At 35.6% G+C, this 21,897-nt stretch overlaps 2 protein-coding genes across 2 annotated transcripts; both read right to left on the reverse strand.

Annotated features, from left to right (window-relative positions):
- Positions 1-7,819: 7,819 nt before the first annotated feature.
- Positions 7,820-9,675, reverse strand: LOC105964489 (F-box protein At5g39450). The gene has a single exon (XM_012988997.2). It carries the CDS (start codon positions 9,321-9,323, stop codon positions 7,989-7,991), a length of 1,335 nt encoding a protein of 444 aa, XP_012844451.2. The 5' UTR covers positions 9,324-9,675; the 3' UTR covers positions 7,820-7,988.
- Positions 9,676-11,634: 1,959 nt separating this feature from the next.
- LOC105971593 (F-box protein At5g39450) lies at positions 11,635-16,297 on the reverse strand. Its single transcript, XM_088826387.1, has 4 exons — positions 15,687-16,297; positions 14,524-14,627; positions 12,546-14,433; positions 11,635-11,989 (listed from the first exon to the last, which is right to left on the reverse strand). The coding sequence occupies exon 3, from the start codon at positions 14,370-14,372 to the stop codon at positions 12,567-12,569; it is 1,806 nt and encodes a 601-aa protein (XP_088682513.1). The 5' UTR covers positions 14,373-14,433; positions 14,524-14,627; positions 15,687-16,297; the 3' UTR covers positions 11,635-11,989; positions 12,546-12,566.
- Between the last annotated feature and the right edge of the window lie 5,600 nt (positions 16,298-21,897).

Below are 21,897 nucleotides of genomic sequence, written 5' to 3' on the forward strand. Positions count from 1 at the left end.
ATGTAGAGAGAACGATAAAAAGAGAGAAATAGAGAGAATAAAAGAAAAGAAACAGATCTGAGTTGAAGAAACGAAAATAGAAGTTATATTTAAGGTATAAGAGAAAGTTAGGAATAAAAAAAATTAGGAATGTGAGACATATTATAATTTGAAATGGGGAATTATTTAAAAAAAAAATAGTTTCGGATTGTCATTTAATTCTAATTAAGTTTGCTACCAGTGACCCAAGTGTATTAACCCATTTAATTAAAAGTTGTCAATTTGGGCGCTAAATCCCCGTGATGTTGTATTTTATATGGAATGATGGTCTCCGTAACAGTATATGTGACATTGCATTTTATATATATACATATACATTCAGATTTCCAAAATTATGTACAAGATACATAAACTTATAATAGGATTGAATATATAAATATTTTAATTATAAATTTGTACCGATTAGCATAGTTTTATAAATTCAACATTTTATATGAATTTTAGGAATATGTTTGTTGAAATTTGTAAGCATTTTTTTAGAAAATTACGTGTTAAATATATTTGCTGATCCGGCCATATTTCAACATTTCGGCCCACTACAAAGTTCAGCCCAAAGTAAGGCAAAGCCTATAAAAACAAAGTACCCAAGATAGGATGAACGGGCGAACAACGAATAGACGGGCGAAGAAGTTATCGTGGTGGCCCTCGAGAAGATAATGATCAAACTTATTTATCGATGAAAATAGGCTGTTGGTGGTAGGTTGCGAGTCAAAGAAAATTCATTTATTGGTATATAGGTTGCGAGTCAAAGAAAATAGGCTGTTGGTGGTAGGCTACGGTCTGTCCCGAAACCTCGTCTCAGACAATGGAACGCAATTCAACTCGACAATGATGCATAATTGGTATATAGGATGGGAATTAAACGAACATGTTGAGGTATTTAATCTCATATTGCTTGAGAGGATAAACAAGCGGTTGGATAATCAAAGGCGCATATGACATGAAAGTAAGAGAGAGAATACTTCAAGTGGTGGACTTGGTTTTAAGGCAGGTAGACACACTAAAACCAACATCGAAGCTGGTGGGAAAATGGGAAGGACCTTATAATCTCGTGAAGGTGCTCGCAGGAGTAGCCTATATGCTAAGCGAGATGGAAGGTGTTAAGTGTATATTTATACACTTAATTGTACCTTTTAATTGGAGCTTTTGATGTGTTTTTACGATAATTGGTGCTTAATTTGGTTATTATTTGTATTTTAGGGACAAATTGAAGAATTGGAAAAGTATGGGGTCAAAACTGTAATTTTGGAGAAAATATGGGCCAAAAGTGAAAAAATCAAAATTCTGAAGATTTAAAGCTCGGACCCCGTCCCAGTTTTAGTGCAAATCGTGGGACCCCCGTCCGAGACTCCGAAATTGCGCAGAAAAGGGATTTTAATTGCACAAGGAAACTGCCTTCTTCCCCAAGTTCTTCACCCTATATAAGACCAAGTCAGGCACACAATTGGGGGGTCTTTTTTCGATCTTTTACCTTTTATTTTTATTTGGAGTTTTTATCTTTTCTACACGCAATCGAGGAGCAAGAGAACGAAGACGAAGACTTGACGAATCTTCATCCTAGTTTCCCTTTTCCTTTTCTTTTCTGATTTTTATGAATTTCCGTATTTTTATTATGCTTTTCGTTACGAACATGAGTAGCTAAGTTTTTATTCTAGGATTTTATTGGAACCCTATGTGGTGATTCGAACCTCTTATTCGACTTTTATGCAAGTTTAATTTTTCGATTATTTCTTCTATCTTGATCTTATTTAGTGCATGAGCGTAGCTAACTTATGTTGCTATTTGTTATTGTTAGAATTGATTGACAGATCGTTTTAATAATTAGAACAGGGATAGAAGAGCCTTCGAGTAGTTTTTCACCGAATGCGTGTGTTGATTGCATGTATTATCGTAGACATACAGATAATACCTTAGGTAGCCGTTTGCGAGACTTGTTATTTAATGCTTTATTTATATTAGGTTTGCATAGACATATAGTGAATCTTTTATGAATAATAGGTTTATAGCGCAGCGACAGCTGGTTATGAATAATTTCGTGTCTTGGGTTAATAATCGGGAATCGTAACTTGCATAATAGGAGTTTAGTTGGGTGAAGAATTATCGCATAGGGGGAAGATAAAATCCTAGATCCGTTTTATATTGATATTTTATCGTGATTAATTGCTTTCTTAATTAGTTTAATTTATTTAGTTAATTAATTTGACAACCCTGCGTAGGCTGAATAAAAATCATAATTGTTAGGATTTGGTACTTAGGATTAAATAATTTGCGTATTCCCTGTGGGATCGACATCCGACTCTCACGAGTCTACTTTACTACTTGTTTGCGATACGTACACTTGCGTGTTGGTATTTAGCACCCAACAGAAGGCATACTGATAGCTCGCGCTTCCAACTTCTGCCATTTATAGAAATATTTTGTATAAATTAAGCAAGGGATGGCCATTATTGCCGTTTTCTTTTCAACATCCTGTCGAGAAGAAAATATTTTTTTTCCCGTAACAATGCAATACAGAAGAGCCTTTTTTAAAATCAAGTTTTTAGCACGAGCCAAATAGAGCGAAACAAACTTACAATAAACCAAGATAAAACTCATTCTAAAGTAAAGAGCACGAGCCCACTGAAATTGCGATAAAATTGGCGATGGATCTCAATTTATTCTAAAGTAACGAGCACGAGATCATTGAAATTCCAATAAAATTGATGATAGATCTCAATTTATTCTATCGAGCACGAGCTCACTGAAATTGCAATAAAAGTGATGGCGGATTTTAATTTATTCTGAAGTAACAAGCACGAGCTCAACGAAATTTCAATAAAATTGATGATAAATCTTACTTTATTCTATCGAGCACGAGCTCACCGAAATTGCAATAAAATTGAGGATAGATCTCAATTTATTCTAAAGTAACGAGCACAAGCTCACCGAAATTGCAATAAAATTGATGATATATCACAATTTATTCTATCGATCACAAGCTCAATTATATCATAATAAATTTGATGGTATTCTATTGAGCACGCGGGCAGAGCTCATCGAAATTGCTTGTTGACGAAAATTTTCAAATAAGAGCGAGACAAGCTCAAGATGAAAAAATTATGAGAACGAATTCGCCAAAATAAAAACAAATTGATGGAAATATCTCAAACTCATTACAACAAAAATGACTTAGAAAAATAAAAAGAAAAGCAAGAAATTAGCACCAACTCGATCAGCAACACCAACAAATGGATCTCCACTTATTCTACTGATCTCGATGAAGAAAAAAGAAAGTTCCAAATGTTCACAAATAATAGCAACGAGCTCACTGAGACCGACGACGTAATCGCTGCTCTCGATACACAAACGGATACCACAATCGAAGTAGTCCAGACCAATCGGAGCGGGTGCTACGGCAAAGTGAGACGAGGAGGAGTACTTCACTATCAATTTCTTCATAGAATTATGCCCATCCATGGAGAAAAAAATATCGTAGAGTATCTTTGGACGCTCCAAAGCAATAGCTCGCAACGTAACCACTCCGGGTCAGTAACTCGATGTTTCTCTCGCGCATTCTCCCGAATTTTCTCTTTCTCCGATTGCAAACTACTCAACCGGATTTGATCTTATTGGATTTCTCATCCCCGATCGAGGCGAACTTTCTCTTGAGTAAGCTCGCTAACCATGTCCTGAAGTCTGAAGATGGTCCACTTCATTGGCCTTCTTAATTAGTAGCAATCCTCTTAAGGCGAGCATGTTTCTCATTTTTGCGAAGCCATGCGCAAGGGGACGTTGATCTAAGAGATAAGAGTAAAAGAAAATGGGCAAATTGCACATCACCCCTATAAAATTCTAACTTTTGCACTTTACCCCCTCAAAATTTTATAAAGTGAAAGTCCCCCTTCAAAATGTTATTCTTGTTGCACATCGCCCCGATAGCAAAATTTCGATGGATTATTCATGGCATTTGAGTATTTTTGTTGCACATTGCCCCTTTATGTGTTATTTTTGTTGCACGTTACCCCTTAAACATTATCTTTTTGCGCATTGGCCCTTTAAAATGTTATTTTTGCTACACAATGCTCACCAAAAATTGGCTTATGGGGCAAAGTGCAACCAAATAATATTTTGAAGGGGGATAATCCAGTTTTTAAATTTTTAGGGGGGAAAGTGCAAAATTGGGTAATTTGTAGAGGGTGAAGTGCATTTTGTCCAAAGAAAATTATACAAAGTATGAAAATAAAACAATAGACCAATGTGAAGCCATGCAAGGTAACAACACACACATTATTGCATATAAACTGCAAATATGAACTACCAAAGAAAAATAACTGACCTAGACGTCGAAGTGCTAACTTTGACCTAAGTCCGGACTTTCCTTTTCTTATTTTGCAGATCGAAGCCCAACAAATACCAACCCAAGAACATATCAAAGATTTAACCTGATCAATTCCATTCGTTATAATATTAAAATTAAAGTCTATACTTATTTTGATATTTTAATTTGTAAAAATAGATAAATCTTTTTATTATTTTATTGCTAGATTTATTTTTGACAAAATAATTATTTTTGATTTGTAAGTCACATTTCAATGACTGTTGTTTCAGTCTTATTTTACTTTGATTATAGACGGCCGGACAAGAAAATTTATAGATTACCTACATGATATTCGGTGCGTTACACACGATGTCGCGGTATTGAGTCTGTTATATATGACTAAGTGTCTTTGTTTCTTTTCCTCCTCATCGTTCATCTCATTAGACTTGAGACTTTCCATTAATTCATCAATTTTAATGGTGGAGTGTCAGACAATTCTTCAATTGATGTGACCTTCATTTTGTACCGTTTCGGGAGTGTCCTCAATACTTTGTTGACTAGTATTTCATTGATCAATGGACCGAAAGTTTGAAAGTCATTTTCAAATCAATGATCTTCTCATTGTATTGAGAAATGGTTTCATTCTCGTCCATTATCAGTCGTTCAAACTTGGAAGACATCAGTCTAAGTTTTATTTTCCTCACACTTTCAAAACCGTCACAGTACATTTGAAGGACATCCCAAACATCATTCGCACTTGTGCACATCGAGATGAGCTTCAACAGTGTGGTGTCTACGAAGTTAAACTATGACATTTAAAGCTTTCGAGTTGTAGCTAAATGTTGGAATATGATCAGCAATCCATTTTGCTTCGGGAATTATTACGACATCGCCATCTTCATCAACTCTTTGTGAAGGAGTCCGTCGACTCAACAATGCTCTCCAGGACCTTTCATCAATAGACTTGATGAATGCCCTCATCTTTACTTTTCAAAAAGTGTAGTTGCTTCTATCTAGTACTAGATGACGCATGAAGCTAGACATTGGTGAATCCATCACGAATTCCTGCCACTAAAACAAGATAACCACTGGACTGAATGCCAATTGGAAGAATTCAACGTCTCAGAATTCGTGTAATTAACTATAGAAAATAGAAACTCAAAGATTTATACAAGATTTAATAAAAGCTTGTGTAAAGAAAAAATATTTTGCAGCGAAAATTAAACATCACAAGTTTTAAATCATTATCCACAAGTATATGACTTGTAAATGTTCATTTACAGGAGAAAAAATTATCAAAACAATATTCAAAGAATACATAAAGAGAAGTAAGGATCTTCTCTTTTATGAAGAAATCACAAGTTGATTTCTTCGTACAAGAATTTCTAGAATCGTGACAATATATTCCTAATAGAACTCTAGAAGTACATACTAATATTCAATGATATTGAATACAAACAGATCGACTCATAGGTAGTTAGAAAAACACAGTGAAAACAAAAGTTGTTGTAGAAGATGTTCCAACACCCAAAGCTCTTTGCTCTCCACACTCTTCAGGAATCCATAGTCAATGAACTGATGACCTCTCCTATTTATAGAATCCGAGAGCTCCTTATTCTGCACAAAAAACAAAACACTATTAGAGATAATGAGTTAGTGGTTAATTAAATATGTACTAAAAGAACTAACCACTAAGCTCAAAATAACCGTCCACTGACTAACAATAATAAATCCATTTATTTAAATAGAATCAGTTTACAGAAAGTTAAAACAAATAATTTACAAAAAGTTCACAACAAATAATTTATATTTGATTTAGATAGTCAAATATCCAAAAAATATAATTACTAAAATAATAAGGTAAATTACACCTACACTCTTGATGTATGATAAAGTAATTTTAAGGTCTTTGTGGTATCAGTAATTACAATCATCCCCTGAAACATTGTTAGAAATTCTAACAAAATAATTCGTTTGATAAGTTATTCCGCTAGGGTTTTAATGACTATTAGTTTCAGGCAGTGGTAGGGACAACAAAGAGGTAGAATGACGTGGTTCTCCCAACATTTTTTAAATCCTTATTATTTTATATAAGATTTATAAATTTTCGTCTGTGATAGCATTAACAGCCCCACAGAAAACAAATATAGTGCATATGGTCCCCAAGGGCATAAAATCTTGGCTCCGGTAATTGTTTCAGAGGTGTGGTTGTAATTACCAATACCACATGAACCTTAAAGTTATTTTAGCATACCTCAGGGGTATAGGTGTATTGGTATAGGTGTATTTTACCCAAAATAATAAATATATATACGGCTTAATTACGGTTTTCATCCCTATATTATACACGAAAAAAATTTTAGCCCTTATATTTTCTTTCTCACGATTTAAGTCCTCAAACTAAACATATTTTAACAATTTTGGTTTGTCGTTTGATATCTGTGTTAATTTGAACGGAAAAAGTCACGTGTCGAGCACGTGAGCCTGCTTAAGTAACCCCATACACCCTGTTTTTGTCTCTATTTTTTATTTATCCCCAATTTCACTTTAATTTGGCAATTTTATCCTAAAACTATAAATTCCAACAAATATATATATTAATCCCAATAAAACCTCAATTTTGCATATCCGCCATTAGTGCCTTTGGCTTGATTGTTTTATGAAGAGCAAATAATTACAAACTAAAACTCAGCCACAAGAAACACAAGAACATGACTTCCAATATAAAATAAAATAAAATAAAATTGGGATTAAATAGAAAATGAAGTTAAGAGGGGGTTATTTCAGCATTCTCACGTGCAAAACACGTGACTATTCAGTTCTAACGAACACCCAAATCAAACCAAAATTGTAAAAATATGGTTAGTTAGAGGACTAAAATTGTGGCAAAAAAAACTATAGGGACTAAAATCAATTTCCGTGTATAATATAAGGACGTAAAATGTAATTATCCCATATATAACTGTTTTCCGGCAGTTTATTGACAATGGCAAAAGATGTTTGTCCAGAAAATTGCATTTCTGACCCCAGAAGATTGAATCAGTCTCCTTTTCAGACCTATAATTTCAAAAAATAGTCTCATAGGTTGATTTATTGTATTTCTAGTCCAATGTTTTAGTCTATTTGATTTTCTTATTCCATCTTTTTATATTGTATATATGATTTATAAAATTTACTATATATATATAATTTTTTTGAATAAATTTATGCAACCTGTTTTAATCATTCAATTCATAAATTTCCTATGATCGTTTGTATATGTCGTCGTTGATTTCCAATGAATTTATCTGCATATCATTGTAAGTAGAGAGACGAAAGAATGTATCGAACCTCATTCATCTAACGAAAGAATTCTTCGTTCGGCCGCAGCAGAAAAAAGAATCAAATCAACCCAAGATTATCGAAACCGAAAGATGAGAAGATTACCCAAAGCATATACGGTTTCATAAACAGTTTTACCTGTCAAAAAACAAAAAACAGGCATTACCATAAACGACGAGTTTTCAATAATAAGTCTGGTAAAAAAAACGCAAAATGCGTACACATATAGACGAACAGCAGACACTAAATTTTTTACGATGATTTGTCGAATTCTTACACACCCGTACTATGATTGTGCTAGGAAAAAAAATAGACTACATTTCAAGAATTTTCAAGATCCCGAGTAAACATTCGTGTACGCCTTTGTCAAGTACGCAAAATTCGAAACCGGCGACAAAGAGTTCACTCTTTCCCCTCTCGTCAAAAGCTCCCCCAAATCGAGCCTCTTCAAAGTCAACACTTCCCTCGACTCCTCCCACAAAAAAACGAGCAATCCATTTTCGAGAGCAAAAAGCGAACCACTTTCCCAACTAGGTAATCTCATACCATAGCCATTCGCAATGCCTTCTCCACTAAATGACTCCTTAACTTCAACAGGATCAGATCCTTCGTCGAACAGGAATATTCCCTCCGACGGTTGATCTGCGTTCACAATAAACATAGCCGATCCATTAGGGTAGCAAACGTATGAGTTACCTTCTAATATCTTGGTACCGATCATACGTTGTTTCGATTCTTCGTAAGAGATCAAGATCAAGAAGAGGGCGCCACCTGGCTTTTCGGCAGACGGCGGCCAACCAAAAGTCCCTCCCCATAAACCACCGTACTCGTGCGTTGACTTTTCAATAGTCAACTTGTAGAGAGACGATTGACTTTTCTGCATACGAGGCCACGCTAGATAACAATCCAATTCCATATTCACACCTCGTAAACTCAATCCACCACGCTTATTATACATTCGTAAAAGCGACAACCTCCTCTCGTGCAAGACTTCGAAATCGGCACTCGAGCGAGGAAAAAATACCACATTTGATGCTTCCGGAAGAATATTCCCGATTTGTCTAGTAACAACATCGAGCAGCCTCGCCCTATCGTCGGCTTCCAAACGGCTCAAGGGCATTTCGGTCATTTCACACGACGCCTCGAGCGAAAGCACGTTACATTTCCCCTCAACCGATTTTATCAATCCGGGGTAAACGCAGTCGTCTCCTCGCTCCCTCCCGTGCAAGAAAAAAGAAGTGGACCCCACGTGGTCGCAGAGGATCTCGAAGACAGGCGTCCACAAAATCGGACCGTCCGCCACTTGCGGGATTATCCGACATCCAACGACCGATAAAAAACCGGGCATAACATAAACTGCATTGCCTAGCTCGGGGTTCTGGTGGACCCAAATACCGATCAACGGACGAATATTCACCAAGAATTTACAGAGGGATTTGTAAGAACAAACTCCGTTTCTCCACTCGACGAGAGCGGTGAACGGGATTAGGCCTAGTTTATTACATTGGACAATCCATACTTTGTCCGAGGATAGAACAGAGTTGAGAGGTGGACAACTTAGGCCAAGACGACATACATCTTTCGGAGAGAGGAAGTTTGTTATTACGGAAAATATATCGTCCGGCAACGACAAAAGCGAGCGTGGTTCGTAGAGATTACGCGACATGTTCGATCGATCGCTCTTTTGCACCGTACTAATCGAAAACTTGAATACTACATCAAATTAATGAATGCATTCAGCAAACAAACTTGATGAGAAACTTGAATGGGAGAAAGAGTTATTAGAAGAAGAGAGAGAGAGAGAGGAGAGAGAAAGTCAATCATTATGGATTGATTGTGACACAAAGCAAGAAGAGAGAGAGAGGAGAGAAGAAATGTCTCTTTGAATCTTGAAATGGCACAGTAGTAATTAAATTCATCAATGAATATTAATAAATGCACAATTGTTTTTAACCACTTTCAACACCATCACAATTTTTTTTTTTTTTTTTTTTTTTTTTTTTTTTTTTTTAATATAATGGTGAAAGTGATGGTTAGTTGAAAGTTGTTTATGATTTCATGGAATCTACTTCATGCAGGGGATTTATATATTGAATTTTATAGACCACAAATAGTGCTATCCAAACAATCTAATCCACAAGCTTATTTTGACATTTTTGGAATATTGCTTTACACGATTTTGACATAATTATTCATAAAAATCTATCTAACACGAAAAACTTCAACTTCTTAACATATCTGTGTTCAAGATACGACACTCGAGGACAGTGCCAACCACTTTATGGGCCATTTTGTAATTTTAAAAAAATTAGAAACATGTTCGAACAGCGAAATTCCAAGTATTTTTGTTACTTCCCTAATTATTTATATGGTTTAATAATCAATTGCAATTTGGTAGATGATAATAATATTTATTTGAATAAATTTGTACAAAAATATATAAAATATATTTGTATATACATGAAATCTTATATAAGTTTATATAGTATATTTATAAATACACCTCTATACTTTTAATATTTACACATTTTCCCTGAGCTCCCTTATTCTAATTTTTTGGATATGTCGTTTCCCCGTATATCGTTTTCATGTGTGTGCTACGTAGCTGATAAATGATTTCACTATCAGATGAAGCTGGTAAGAAAATTAAATGGCAATAATTTCAGCTGTGGTAGGCCGGGCATCTATAAAACATAAAATATTAAAATCAATAAGACAAAATATGAGCTGTATATGATAGTCACGTGTTAATTATTTAATGTTGGCATTTTTTAAATACTTGGGAGTTGGGACACAGAGATCTGTGCATTTACAGAAAAATTACAATCACCAATGAGTTATGGTCAAATTACGAAAATCCCCTCTTGTTATTATAATTACAATCACCTCCTCAACTTCTTAAATTTAGTGGAATTTTCGAGATTATAAGGAATATTATCACTTTTGTACCCGTTTTATCCCATTCGAACTCTACATTTTGAAGCAAGATGATCATAATATGTGTTTTTTGGCTTGTATATATCAGATTGTGGTGCATCAAAAATTGTATTTTTATACAAAACGAATACAAACTAGAGCACATTCCACAAAATCTAGACGATTTATGTTGAATTTGACACCATAAGGGTGGAGGTGTAAGATCAAATCATAGTTGATGGGTAGATGTAATTATCCAAACAAGAGGGATTTTTTTGTAAATCGACCATACCTCAGGGGTGTTTGTAATTTACCCAATATATTATTAATAATAATCTCTGTTTCTTTATAATTGAATTTGATTCTCATCATTATTGCATTATATATATATATATATATATATATAAATAAATAAAAAAAATTACAAACACTTTGGAAGAGCTTATAATCTATAAAACCTCTTATAAATTCATTTTAACATGTTATGTTATAAGCTTAGCCAAACACACTCTTAGGTAGTTGTGGTCTTCTAAGCATGAAAGAGAAAAAATAATAAATAAATAAATAAAAAGTTGGCCTAAAAATGTAATTTCCTGCTGTATATTTTACTTTGTATTTTCTAGTGCAAACATAAATTTACTTATTTACAAGTATCCAATAAATCAATATATATGGGCTGACACGATATGGGGATATGATTGACGGGAGAATTACACTTTTTGCCCCGTATGTTTTATATAATTCCACTTTTGATTCTCATTGTTCCAAAGTGAACAAAATGCACATAAAAAGTTCAATTTTAAAAACATTTGGTCCCCTCCGTCACTTGTCCCGTTGTCCGTTCTAACCTAGCGAAAAATACAATTTTGGGGCTAAAATTAAAATATGTTTAAAATTGAACTTTTGATGTACAATTTATTCACTCTAAAATAATGGGGACCAAAAGTGGAACCTGGCCAAACATAGGGGACTAAAAGTGCAAGAATCCCCAATAATTGACAGACAAACACATGGAGGTAATGGTGGTGGGGTTTGAATAAATAAATTAATGGCTACATAAATTTGAAATTTCTACATATTAAATTGCAGAGTAAAAACAAGTAAAATACATTACTCAACCGAACTTTACCATTTCTCAAACAAATCAACATTTTCAGCCTTTCTTAAATAAAACATCAGACAACGAACTACCAATCCAAATTCCAAACACCATGGTTATACAGATGTTTCTTTTTCTAATTGCATTTTACCGAAACTCGATTGCCATATTCAAAGCAGTACAGTCGAAAGAGTATAGCGAACCTCTTGCATCAACGAGAAACTTGTTTATTTGGCAGCACTGAAGAAAAAAAGGAATCAAACCACCCAAGAAAAAGGAATCGACACCAGCATATACAGTCTTATAGATATTTTTGCCTGTCGGAAATAAACACGCGTTAGTCATTACCAATGCTATAACTTCACATTGAAAAAGGGTAAAAGGAAATCTCTCCCGAAGCTTTTGAAAACGAGTATTTAGTGTTTGGATAGCATTTAGTGTTGAGAATGCGTAATTTTCATGTTCGCGCACGGTTTGACTAGTACAATAGAAAAATGTCTCCACTATATATACAAACAATTCTTCTAATACTTTTGGACACGATTTGATTGCAACATTTATAGTGCAAAATGTCTCCTCTTTATCTACAACTCAATACATTTTTTTCCCGAGATATTTCAAGGCCCGAAACAAAATGGAAAGCTTAAAAAAATCTCGTTTTGACCACTTCGGGACTCGTTAGAGAATTACTGCATTCAAAATCAACAACTGCAGTGAACTTACTTACAAAGTTCTCGATCATAAGGAAGAAAGGAAGAAACTGAATAAAGGGTGGGACAAACATTTTATTATATAACAAGGAACGAATTTGGATACGATGAGAAAAAAATAGTACATCCATAAAAAGAAGCAATGGTTTTTAGAAATCCATACCTCGGAGAAAATAGAGCGATTTTAATAATCTGAAAATCCGGAGTAAACATTTCTGTATTCCCTCGTCAGATACGCAAAGTTGGAAATTGGTGGCAAAGAAGGCACTCTTTCACCTCTCTTTAAAAGATCCGCCAAATTGAGCCTCTTCAAGGTCAACACATCCCTCGACTCCTTCCATATGAAAACGAGCATTCCATTTTCAAGAACAAAAAGTGAACCCGGTTTAGAACCAGGATATCTAAAACCATAACCATCTGAAATACCTTCTCCCTTAAACGACTGCTTAACATCAATAAGATTCGATTCTTCGTCAGTATCCCACGGGAATATGTCCGTGGATGGTTGATCCGTATTCACGACAAACATAGCTGATCCATTAGGATACATACTACCTTGTAATATCTTGTTGGCGATCATTTGTCGCTGCCCTTCGGATTCTTCATACGAGACGAAAATGAAGCAGAGGCGCCCACCGGGCTTGCCGGTAGATGGCGGCCAACCAGAATTCCCTGCCCATAAACCGGCATACTCGTCACACGCCTCGGGAGTCTGAACAGGCAATTTATAGAGAGCGGATATACTTTCCTGCATAATAGGCCACGCTTTATAACACCTTAATTGCATGGTTGCAGCTTGTACGCTCAATCCAACCCAATCGCCCGATTCAAGAAACTCGTCAAGTGTTATCTGGTAACTGGGAGAAGCCGCCTCCTGATATTCTCGATCACTGTTTGTTGAGCTCGATTTCCGTAGTAACTTTTTGAGACCATTCTTCAGAAACGCAGAGAGAGTCTTCTTACCCTTACTAGACTGACCCTGATGGGCACTCGTACTGTCGAGACTTTCGCTGACATCATCACTTGATCCTAATTCGGTGGGATTCGAAGGCGATTCTTCATCGGATTTTATATCATGATTCACGTTACCATGCTCATACAATTCTAAAAGCAACAATCTCCTTTCATGTAAGGCTGCGAAATCTTGTTTCGAATCAACCTCATCGTTTCTCGAGCGAGGAAACAATAACACATTTGCTGCCTCGGGAACAAAATCACGGACTTGGCTAGTAACAAAATCGAGGAGCCTGCTCTGATCATCAGATTCCAAACGGATAAAAGGATTTTCAGTCCATTTCTGTCCGACTATTCTCTGTGACTTAGATTTCTCCTTCTCCGCTTCATCAGCAAACTTCTTAATATCAGCCAGTTTTCCTTCATCCCGTTGAAGCCGATGCTCAACCTCGAGCAAAAGCACATTACAATCCCTATCGAATGATTTTAGCAATCCAGGATAAACATAATCTGCTCCTTGCTCCCTCCCGTGTAAAAAGAATGCTTTAGAGCAGTCGTATTTGCAGATAATTTCAAATACAGGTGCCCACAAAATAGGGCTATCTTCAAGGCCTAAAGGGCCTATCTCTTGGGGAATTATCCGGCATCCAATAACTGATAGAAAGCCAGGCATAACATATACTACATTCCCGAGCTCGGGATTTTTGTGGACCCAAATACCAATCAACGGTTGAATATTCACCAAGAATCGACAAAGGGCCTTGTAAGAAAGAACTCCCTTTCTCCATTCGATGAGAGTACTAAAAGGGAGTAGGCCCAATTTATTACATTGGGAAAGCCATACTTTGTCCGAGGACAGAACAGCGTCGAGACCTGGACAGCTGAGACCAAGATTACACACATCCCTCAGAGAGAGGGAACTCGTGATAACAGAAAATATATCGTCAGGCAAAGCCAAAAGCAAGCTTGATCCACAGATATCAGGCAGCATTATACTCGACTTAGGTGAGAACAACCCAAATCTTGTTTTTCCCATTTATTGATGAGGTAAAATTGTTTTTCGCCGGGCGGCGAAAGATCACAAAATCAAACAGTGACTGCAAATATACCGAAAAGGGTATAATTCAGTTTAAGAACCAATTCTATATTCAAGAATGATAGACAAAATAAAAAAAACGAAAAATTACCTGACCCGGAAGCAATTAGGCATACATCAGATTCTCGTAGAAACAATTGACAGGGAATCAAGCTGCTCATTCTCACAAGATTCTTTACACGTATTGTAGCAAAACTGATGAATTGGAGAAGGTAATAATAATAATAATATAGGGGATGAATTAATTATTAAGGATTGACTTTGTTATTTGAAACTAAAACTTAGTAGGATCAGAGTAATCCATCCAATGAAGGAAAGGAATTGGTCAGGCTTTTGTTTATAATAAACTAACAAATTATTTTAATCCCTTAACAAATCCCTAAAGGAACTAATCCATCTCCAGCACAGATACACACTGTAAACTCACCAAGAAGACTTCACAATTTATGGTGAAAAATAAACTGATAATCATTGTTCACAATTTATGCATTACAGGAACCAAACTCATGTCTTGTATCACGAACACAAAGAACTTGTGTTCTTACAGGAACTCATTATCACAGAATAAATACAACCTGACCTGGAAGCAATTACGCATGCATTAGATTATCCAATACCTACATCATTGACTTCGTTATTTTAACCTAAAACTTAGTGTAACCCACTCAATGAAGAAACAGAATTGGTCAAGCTTTTGTTTACACTCTGTCAAAAGTCAAATCATTATGGATACATGGTGAACAAGTAAGAAGAGAGAGAGGGGAGACGAGGGGTTCCTTTGAATCTTGAAATGGCACATTAATTTCATCAAGAGTTATCCATGATTTGCTAACATGTTCAACATAATTTATCCAACAAGTGCTTTTTTTTTTTAAGCAAACTAACTTCAATATAATAAATTCAAAAAATATTTCAATTCCTTAGAGACAATTCGCCATAAAGACCATTTTCACAGCATCACAACACTGTAATTTCATCAAGAAGACTTCAGAGATATAAAAAGGTGAAAAATCCAAAGATAAATTTATTTCAATTATTTAGAATTTAGAGACAATTCTGAATTCACCATAAACAAAGATAAATCTGAGGCAAAACCTAACGAGAAACAGTAAAATGCTATGACAGAATAAATGCATATGTACACACGGGTGGTTATCTATTTTTACCACCGGAAAAAAAAAAAAGAAAAAAGGAAAGAGCAAATCGTGGATGCAAATTTGGTGTTCGCAGTGAATTATATGACAGTCGATTTACCCGAGGTTTCCAACGCCGCCGCCGCCGCCGCCGCATACTACTGAAATCGCCGTTTCGCTACGGGTGTGACGGTTGCTGTGGCCTTCGATGGATGCCAGAAATTAATCTTCATCGTCGTCAGTCGACAAATCAGAATCGATAGAAACATATCGATCGGCGGCGGTGGATTGGCCGTGCCCGTGGAGATTATACCGTTTAGCTTGAACCATTTCTCTGAATAGGGCTTCTGGATTTGGGTACGAATTCCCTCGTGCGTTCTTCTTGAGCCATTTAAGTGCGGCATTCAATGTGGTTGGTCTTCGGCGGATACCCAACCATATCCGTAGGTTGCTCCACACCTCTCGAGACATACTGCATGCGAAAAAGAGAAAAAGAGGTGCTTCTTAGTCTCGTTCTTCACACCACATAAGACGCATTTGGAGTTGACGACTTCACGTGAGCGTTTCTCCACTCGGTCCATTGTGGCTAATCAATCCATGGTTGCCATCCATAAGATAAACGAGTGCTTTGGAGTCATAGATAACGCCCAAAGAAGTTTACCCCACGGTTTGATCGGGGCCTTAGCCCTAATCCAGTCGTATACTTTGCTCACATTTAATTTGCCAAGCTCCGTACAAGATTCCAACTTAGCAATAAATAACTGAGTAGTACCCGCGCTCTCCACCAGTTTGTCCCGGATCCGGATGATGCTCTTGAAGAAGGGTGAAGCTGTAAGTGGCGGTTACCACTCCCATATGGTTCGTCCCTTGAGATAGAACTCATTCACCCACTGTATCCACAGAGAGTCTTTCTTCAAGTGAAAATCCCACAATTTTTTCACAAGAAAGCTTCGATTCCAATCAGTTAAATCAAGAAGGCCCAAACCCCCTTCTCCCTTTGGTTTGCACAACCTCGGCCACGTTACTTTTGGGGCCGCCGCACTCCATTAAAACGTTTTGCATATTGTCTCTATACGATCGATAACTGCATGTGGGATCGAAAATATGGATAACCAGTAGCAGCACGTACCTTGAACCACGGCTTTCAAAATCTCCAACCGACCGGCATAAGAGAGAGTTTGGCGAGTCCACGCTCATATGGCTTGCTCGATTTTGTCGAGCAGTGGTTGATGGTTGAGCACTCGTAATTTAGATGCAGCGAGTGGAATCCCAAGGTATCGAAACGGAAACTCTCCATTGGCAACGTGAAACTCGTTTTCGATCTCTAATCGCTCCCCCGGTTTAACTCATGCTAAGAAGATATTAGACTTCGCATGATTTGCCTTCAGCCCCGAAACCTGCCCAAATTCGTAAACCGTTGTTGAGTGTATAGTTTACACTCAATGTATTCTTTCTTACGATGATTTTTGTATACTTTTATTGATTTAATGATGCTTAATGAGTGTTTTATTGTATTTTAGGTACAACTTGACGATTTGGGAGTTCCAAGGACGAAACGAGCCAAAAAAGTTCAAAAACGGGCAAAAACAGAAGAAAACAAAAATATGCTGAAAATTGGACGGCGGCGCGGCCGTGCCAACTTTAGCCTATTTTTGGCGCGGCCGCGCCGATTGCAGAATTTGGACAGTGAGTTTCGGCGATTCTCGTGCGGCCGTGTGAGAATTACACTGATTTTCGCGCGGCCGCGCCAAAACACGCTGGAGACAATTTTGGACTTTTAATCACACAAGGAAACCTAAATTCTTCTACCAATTTGGGACGTCTATTTAAGGGCAAACCAAGAACGAATCAAAGGACTTTGGAACACAATCTTAAAACAAGAGGAGCGAGAGAACAGAGAATCGAAGACGGAGAATTGACAAATCTTCATCACAATTCTTCTTTTATCTATCTTTTCTTAATCTATGTTTTTTTATATTTTTATTATGTTTTTCGTAGAGAACATGAGTAGCTAAGTTTTTAATCTAGGATTTTGTTGGAACCCTATGTGGGGATGGTGAACCCGTTTTCTTGAGATTATGCAAGTATGATTTTATGATCATTTCTTCTACTTGTTATGATTGTTAGTGCATGAACCTGATCAATTTATGTGCTTTATTTGTGATTATTGGGATTGACTCGACATAGCTATTTTGATAATTAGACGGTAGGTAGAAGAGCCTTCGAGTAGTTTTCACCGGATGAGTGTGTCAATTGCATGTGGTGTCGTAGACATACAGATATCACCTTAGGTAGCTATTTACAAAACTTGTTAGTTAATGCTTTATTTATAATTGGTTTGCATAGACATATAGTGAATCGTTTATGAATAATAGACTCATAATACACGCGACAACGGGTTATGAGAAAATTTGTGTCTCGGGTTAATAATCATGAATCATATATTTCATAATTGAGGGGTTTTGGGTGAGCAATTCTTGCATAGGGGAAGATAAAATCCTAGGTCCGTTTTTATTGATATTATCTTGTGTTTATTTGCTTTCATAATTAGTTTAATTATTTAGTTGATTAAATTTGACAACCTTGCGTTGGCTGGATAAAAATCACAATTGTTAGAATTTGGTACTTAGGATTAGGTAATTTGAGTATTCCATGTGGGATCGACATCCGACTCTCACGAGTCCACTTTTACCACTTGTTTGCGATACGTGTACTTGCGTGTTAGGTATTTAAACCCAACAACCGTCTTTGCGAGGATACGGACCGATTCCACATCTCCTCGAGAAAATACCATTAGATCGTTGTTGAGTGTATTGTTTACACTCAATGTATTCTCTCTTACGATGATTTTTGTATAATTTTATTGATTTAATGATGCTTAATGAGTGGTTTATTGTATTTTAGGTACTACTTGACGATTTGGGAGTTCCAAGGACGAAACAAGCCAAAAAAAGGTTAAAAAGGGGTAAAAACGGAAGACAACAAAAATATGCTGAAAATTGGACGGCGCGGCAGTGCCAAATTTAGCCTATTTTTGGCTCGGCCGCGCCAACTGCAGAACTTGGGCAGAAGGTTTCGGCGATTCTCGTGCGGCCGTGTGAGAATTACACTGATTTTCGGGTCGCGCCAAAACACGCTGGAGACAATTTTGGACTTTTAATCACACAAGGAAACCTAAATTCTTCTACCAATTTGGGACGTCTATTTAAGGGCAAACCAAGAACGAATCAAAGGACTTTGGAACACAATCTTAAAACAAGAGGAGCGAGAGAACAGAGAATCGAAGACGGAGAATTGACAAATCTTCATCACAATTCTTCTTTTATCTATCTTTTCTTAATCTATGTTTTTTTATATTTTTATTATGTTTTTCGTAGAGAACATGAGTAGCTAAGTTTTTAATCTAGGATTTTGTTGGAACCCTATGTGGGGATGGTGAACCCGTTTTCTTGAGATTATGCAAGTATGATTTTATGATCATTTCTTCTACTTGTTATGATTGTTAGTGCATGAACCTGATCAATTTATGTGCTTTATTTGTGATTATTGGGATTGACTCGACATAGCTATTTTGATAATTAGACGGTAGGTAGAAGAGCCTTCGAGTAGTTTTCACCGGATGAGTGTGTCAATTGCATGTGGTGTCGTAGACATACAAATATCACCTTAGGTAGCTATTTACAAAACTTGTTAGTTAATGCTTTATTTATAATTGGTTTGCATAGACATATAGTGAATCGTTTATGAATAATAGACTGTCGACTGCAACAGCGACGGCGGTGGTGGTCGACTTCATTGGCGACGGCGCGACGACGAATTTGCAAATAGTTCTCTTCTTCCCTCCTTCCCGTTCTTCAATTGTGTTGGGTTTCTTTTTTCTTTTCTTTTTTTTAATTTGGTCTTGCAAGAGTAATTGGTGTAATTATGTTTTATTTTATTTGTATTTTACTAAGGTCATTATAGTTTTTTTACACTTAATTTGGGATAAAATTTAATTTGGTCTTGCCCTTAGTAAATTTTGTATTGCATATAGTCGCTGCCTATAATTTATTGTGGGAATTGCTTGTTGCGGTTTAAATTGCTATCAGTTTATAACAAAACCCCAAAAAAAACACTTTATTTCACTAAAACCTCAAAATTTTCCAAAAAAATCCAAACACCCCCCAAAACGCGTAAAAGCCCAACTTGGGCGCCCATTCATGCAGTGCACGCCCAAGTTGGGCGTGCAAGCTGCATTTGGGCGCCCGAGTTGGGCGTCCAATGCAAAAATGTTTTTTTTTTTTAATGTTCGAACGCCCATCTTGGGCGTTCGACCATTTTTTTGCGAAAAAAAAGCCCTACAAATCGATTTGTAGGGCTTTTTAACATGAAATTGGTTCCGTAATCGACCTACCCAATGCATATTACACATAAAAGAGTCGAAATTACATCAAAAAATCGAAGCCCAACCTTCTTCAAGCTTGATTTCGAATTTTCGAATTTTTTTTTTTTTTTTTTGCTATTTGCAGTTTTGGGGGGGTTTTGGATATTTTTAAACGTTTTGGGGGGTTTTGTTATAAACCGCGAATAACAATTTTGTGACCGCAAATAGCATTTCATTTTATTGTATACAATGTAAAAGTTTCTACTAAATTTGATGAATATATAAGAAAATCTATAGTTGAGAGGGATGTTTGCAATTATCAAAACTTTAGGGATTGTTTCGTAATTTTATTTTAATATATATATATATATATATATATATATATATATATATATATATATATATATATATATATATATATATATATATATATATATATATATATATATATATATATATATATATATATATATATATATATTTGATTTGAATGGGCATAATTTATTGTATACAATTTAAAAGATTCTACTAAATTTGATGAATATATAAGAAAATCTATAGTTGAGAGGTATGTTTGCAATTATCAAAACATTAGAGATTGTTTCGTAATTTTATTCTACTATATATATATATATATATATATATATATATATATATATATATATATATATATATATATATATATATATATATATATATATATCCCATTCAAATAAGGTTGTTATGGCAATTGCGGTTTCGAACATCCGACCAGTCGAAGAATGAAGAAGTTAGTCGAAGAATGAAGAAGTTAATCGATTAGCAATACGAGACAGAATTATATCATCGGATTTTTTTCGTTCATTCTAAAAGATTTCCTTTTTTCTGTTTCTTTCTATCGTTCATTCTAAAAGAATTTCTTTTTCTTAAGTGTTTCTTTTTCTTTCTATCGTTCATTCTAAAAGATTTTCTTTTTCTATTTCTTTCTATCAAAAAGTGTGGGATTTTTTTCGGTCATTCTAAAAGATTTTCTATTTCTTTTGGCAACGAATATATGCAAAACTAAAATTATTAAGTGCAAGACCTTACTTGATGCAAGACCAAAATATAAATAAACTTACTAAGAGCAAGACTGAAAATTACAAATATAACCCCAATATTGATTTTGATACTATCCATTCAAATAAGACATAATTACTATTGCAAGACCAAAAAGAAAAAAAAAAGGGAAAAAATAAATAAAAAAATAAAGGAGAAATTGAAAAACGATAGAGAGGGATGTTGGAGGGGAAGAAGAGAAGAACACAAGACGAGAAGAATTGTCGCTGCCCATCCGCTGCCGAGGAATTTTCGCCGCCCATCCGCCGCCGAAGAATTGCCGCCGCCCAACCGCGGGTGCTTGAAAAGGAAGAGAAGAAGAATATGGAGGAAGGAGGAAAGAGGAAGAAGAAGAAGAAGAAGAAGAAGAAGAAGAAGAAAATTCGACCTGTACATGTTGATTTTTTGACAAAAATCTAGATGTTAATTTTTTAGCGAAAAATCACAAAATTCGACATCTAGAGTTGATGTCGATTTTTTGCTAAAAAATCAACATCTAAATGTCGAATTTTGTGACAAAATTCGACATGTCAATGTCGAATTTTGACTATGCAAATTTTCTTTTTGAAAACTTAAAAACCGATCACCTAACTATAAAAATACATTCATTCATAGTTTGTTTTTCTATAGAATTCTCCATATTGATGTCTCGTGACTCCATAATGTTATCATTTGCATGTTTTAGTAAGATTTGATGGTTTTGGGTGTTGAGGATTTTTGGAGAAGATGAAGAATTTTTTTTTTGAAGAATTTGTGTGAAATGGATTTGTGAGGAAGACGAAATGGGTTTTGCTTGTGTGATCTTGCACAAAGAAAGTTGTAGAATTTTATAATTGTGGATTTTGTATTTTATTAAGGATAGAATAATCTTTTAGTAATTTATTTGATGAAA

The sequence above is a fragment of the Erythranthe guttata genome, chromosome 12, assembly GCF_056151865.1.
Source record: "Erythranthe guttata isolate IM_541 chromosome 12, IM_541, whole genome shotgun sequence".
NCBI lineage: Eukaryota > Viridiplantae > Streptophyta > Magnoliopsida > Lamiales > Phrymaceae > Erythranthe > Erythranthe guttata.